The following is a 3,580-nucleotide window of genomic DNA, read 5'->3' on the forward strand; positions in this document are numbered from 1 at the left end:
GACACGTTTCACCTCTCATCTTGCTCTAGAGGGCCGTTGGCTGGCAGCGCGGAGCTCCCCAAAACCCACAATTTCAAATCTGCAAATACTGTCTTCATCCACTTGACTTCCAAGACCCGCCCACACGTGTCCAACCTTTGGGTTTTAATGTCTTACCCCCCTTTTTCCACCCTTCTCTCGCTCCCTCACTCACTCCCCCTCCCTTCCTCCCTCCCTCCCTGTTTCCCTCCCTCTCTTTCTCCCCCTTTCTCCCCCTCTTCCCAGGTTCGAGAGTGGAGCCCAGCCTTATATGGACTGATCGCTCTGGCAATGGCCCATTTTTTCCTTGCCACCAACCGCCACCGCCCGCCCAGCGGCCCCTGGAGCCGGAGCTGACGCCGCCTTGGCACCCCTCCTGGAGTTACAAACTAGGGCCGGGCACTCAGGCCACCCAGCTCTGTGAGTCCATTTCTGCATCCTTTCAGAGAAGACATAGACGCTGCGTTGGGCTTTTATCCCGCCCCTTTCCATAGTTTTTTTTTTTTTAATAATTATATCAGTAATTAAAGACCATCCCCCTCCCTTCCCCTCCCCCAACCCCTCCCCCATTACCCCCTCCCCACCCCAACTGAGGAGCGCCGAGAATTGACCAAGTGAAGCTACAACTTTGAGACATAAATTCTGGGGTCCCAAGACATGTCGCTGACCAACACAAAGACGGGGTTTTCGGTCAAGGACATCTTGGACCTTCCGGACACCAACGATGAGGAGGGCTCGGTGGCTGAAGAGCCGGAAGAGGAGAGCGAGGGGCCAGAGCCCGCCAAGAGGGCCGGGCCTCTGGAGCAGGGCGCCCTGGACACCGTGCAGAGCCTGCCCCTGAAGAACCCTTTCTACGACAGCAGTGACAACCCATACACACGCTGGCTGGCCAGCACCGAGGGCCTCCAGTATTCCCGTAAGTAACGAAACTTGGCTATCTTAGTCGTGGCCGCCTCTACTTCTGTGGCAGCAGCACTGGACGCCGTGGAGAGGAAAGGGAGGGAGACATTGAAGTCCGCACCCCTCACCCTGTGCTTCTACAAAGATTTTTAACACTTGTTTAGGATGGCTTAACTCTTCAAGTGCTCCTAATCCTGTAAAAGGAGTTGGTCTCAGGTTTTTGTGGGGTTTTTTTTTTTCGGAGAGAAATTAAGAGGAATTGGGGAAGGGAATACCTCCCAAGGCTAGTTACAGAAGTCAACCGGGACTGATGGCTCCTGCTGTAGCCCCCCACCCCACCCCTCCCCCACCGCCATTCGTACAGCCGGGGAAGACTAGCCTTAGAGTGGTGGAGCAAGCCAGCAAGCCTCAGCGCCCGGGGGTGGGGGAGGCTCCTGGTAGTCCGGGTATAAATAGTTCACCCTGTCCGATGACCGATCATAGAGGACGCTTTGTGTGGGGAGGAGGGTGTTGAAAAAGTCCAAAAGCAGAAGACGAAAGTCCCCCAAAACCTGCCTTTAATGACCTAACCGATTATTGCCCGGATTGTGGGATTTTTTAAAATAAAATCTGCCCACGTCTCTCCGGAAAGAAAATTGTTTAAGGGGGCAAGATCCCTTAACCCGCAATGATCTCAGCGCGCCAATCCTTCCGATATGCACCCACTGTACAAACCCCTAGAAACACAAGCCCCAATCCCCACTCCTGCAGCTTCTCCTCTATTCGCCAGGTAGTCGCCGACTGCTCGACAGGCATGGAGCAGGGCTGGGGTAGGGGGACAAGGCGAAGAAGGCAGCGGGGTCGGGATGTGAGGCGCGGGGGGGCCTTTGGCGCATTGAGGATCGGGGCGCGCAGCATCTGGCCCATTCCTCGTGCTGCCTTCCGGAGTGTGGCGTGCTTGTCTCTTCCGCAGTGCACGGGCTGGCGGCCGGAGCGGCGCCCCAGGACTCGAGCTCCAAGTCTCCGGAGCCTTCGGCGGACGAGTCACCGGACAATGACAAGGAAACCTCGGGCGGCGGTGGGGACGCAGGCAAGAAGCGGAAGCGGCGGGTACTGTTCTCCAAAGCGCAGACCTACGAGCTGGAGCGGCGTTTCCGACAGCAGCGGTACCTGTCGGCACCCGAGCGCGAGCACCTGGCCAGCCTCATCCGCCTCACGCCCACGCAGGTGAAGATCTGGTTCCAGAACCACCGATACAAGATGAAACGCGCGCGGGCCGAGAAAGGTATGGAGGTGACGCCCCTGCCCTCGCCACGCCGGGTGGCCGTGCCTGTTTTGGTCAGGGACGGCAAACCGTGCCACGCGCTCAAAGCCCAGGACTTGGCAGCTGCCACCTTCCAGACGGGCATCCCCTTTTCGGCTTACAGCGCGCAGTCTCTGCAGCACATGCAGTACAACGCCCAGTACAGCTCGGCCGGCACTCCCCAGTACCCGACAGCACACCCCCTGGTTCAGGCCCAGCAATGGACTTGGTGAGCGCCGCCTCTCTGAGACTGGTGGCCGCAGGCCCAGGCTCCACTCTGGCCGCGGCGGCAGTGGCTAGAACTTGGTCCTTAAGGTTGTTGTTGTTATTATTATTATTGTTGTTGTTGTTATTATTATTATTATTATCGTGGAGTCCAGTTGACTCTTGGCTCCGTAAAGGAGGCGCCAGGAACGTGCCTGCGCCTCCTTAGAGTGGCAGATTTCATCCACCCTGCGCTGCCCCCGTCCGTCTCTGCTTTTGAACCTTTGCAGAGGGCTGAACTATAAGTGGTGTTTACAGAATGTTTTTGCGCAGCTTCACTTCTTTGCCTCTCCCCGGGGCGGGGCGGGTAGGACCAAATCGACCCAATGTTAACGTCCTAACTCGCGGAGGAGAAAAAGGCCAACTCCTCTTCCCCTCACCCTGCTTTTGTGAATTTTGTTAAATATGTGTGTCAGTAGCGATATTGTCAACCGTCTTCTTCTAAAGCAAGTGGAGAACACTTTAAAATATAGAGGATTTCCCCCATTTTATAAAAAAGATGCTAAATATTTATGGCCATGTAAACGTTCTGACAGCTGGTGGCAGATTTCACTTTTTGTTGTAAATATTGGTGGTGATTGTTGCCAAAATGACCTTCGTTCGAGATGGGCCTGTTCTCTCTAAAGACCCAACTCTTTTCTCTGTGGTTTGTTTTGGTTTGCTTATGTTTGGTTACCTCTGCTTTCTTATTTTCTTCATTTTGTTCAGTGTAAACATTTCTCAAATATAAAAAAAGGAAAAGTGTATAGGCGTAAAGCCCCATGCCCCATTGTGGGAGTTCCGGGCCCTGGAACTTGGAGCTTAGTGGTTCCATGAGGTTCCCCAAGAGCGCCGGGCGCTGAAAGCTTTCAATTTTTTTAATACGAATTTTAATAAAAATCCTGTGTTTAAAAAAAAATAAGCCCGGACGTTTGTCATATTTTGTCGCCCTGCGCCGGGCCTAGGCTTCGGGCAAGGACCCGGGCCAAGCCACTTGCAGCTCTCTTATCCACGCTTCTCCTCTGGGCGGGGAGCGAGGATCCGGCCAGGGGTGCCCAGGACGCAGGAGATGCTCCCAGACCAGCGTCACCCGGGCGGGCGGTTCAGGCCCCGCATCTCGGACCCCGGGCCGGGGAG

At 55.3% G+C, this 3,580-nt stretch overlaps 1 protein-coding gene across 1 annotated transcript; it reads left to right on the forward strand.

Moving 5' to 3' along the window:
- The first annotated feature begins 330 nt into the window (after window positions 1–330).
- NKX2-2 (NK2 homeobox 2) lies at window positions 331–3,349 on the forward strand. The gene is made up of 2 exons (XM_028524988.2): window positions 331–934; window positions 1,871–3,349. Exons 1-2 carry the CDS (start codon window positions 676–678, stop codon window positions 2,431–2,433), a joined length of 822 nt encoding a protein of 273 aa, XP_028380789.1. The 5' UTR covers window positions 331–675; the 3' UTR covers window positions 2,434–3,349.
- Window positions 3,350–3,580: the final 231 nt, after the last annotated feature.

Source organism: Phyllostomus discolor, chromosome 9 (assembly GCF_004126475.2).
Source record: "Phyllostomus discolor isolate MPI-MPIP mPhyDis1 chromosome 9, mPhyDis1.pri.v3, whole genome shotgun sequence".
In the NCBI taxonomy this organism is placed as follows: domain Eukaryota; kingdom Metazoa; phylum Chordata; class Mammalia; order Chiroptera; family Phyllostomidae; genus Phyllostomus; species Phyllostomus discolor.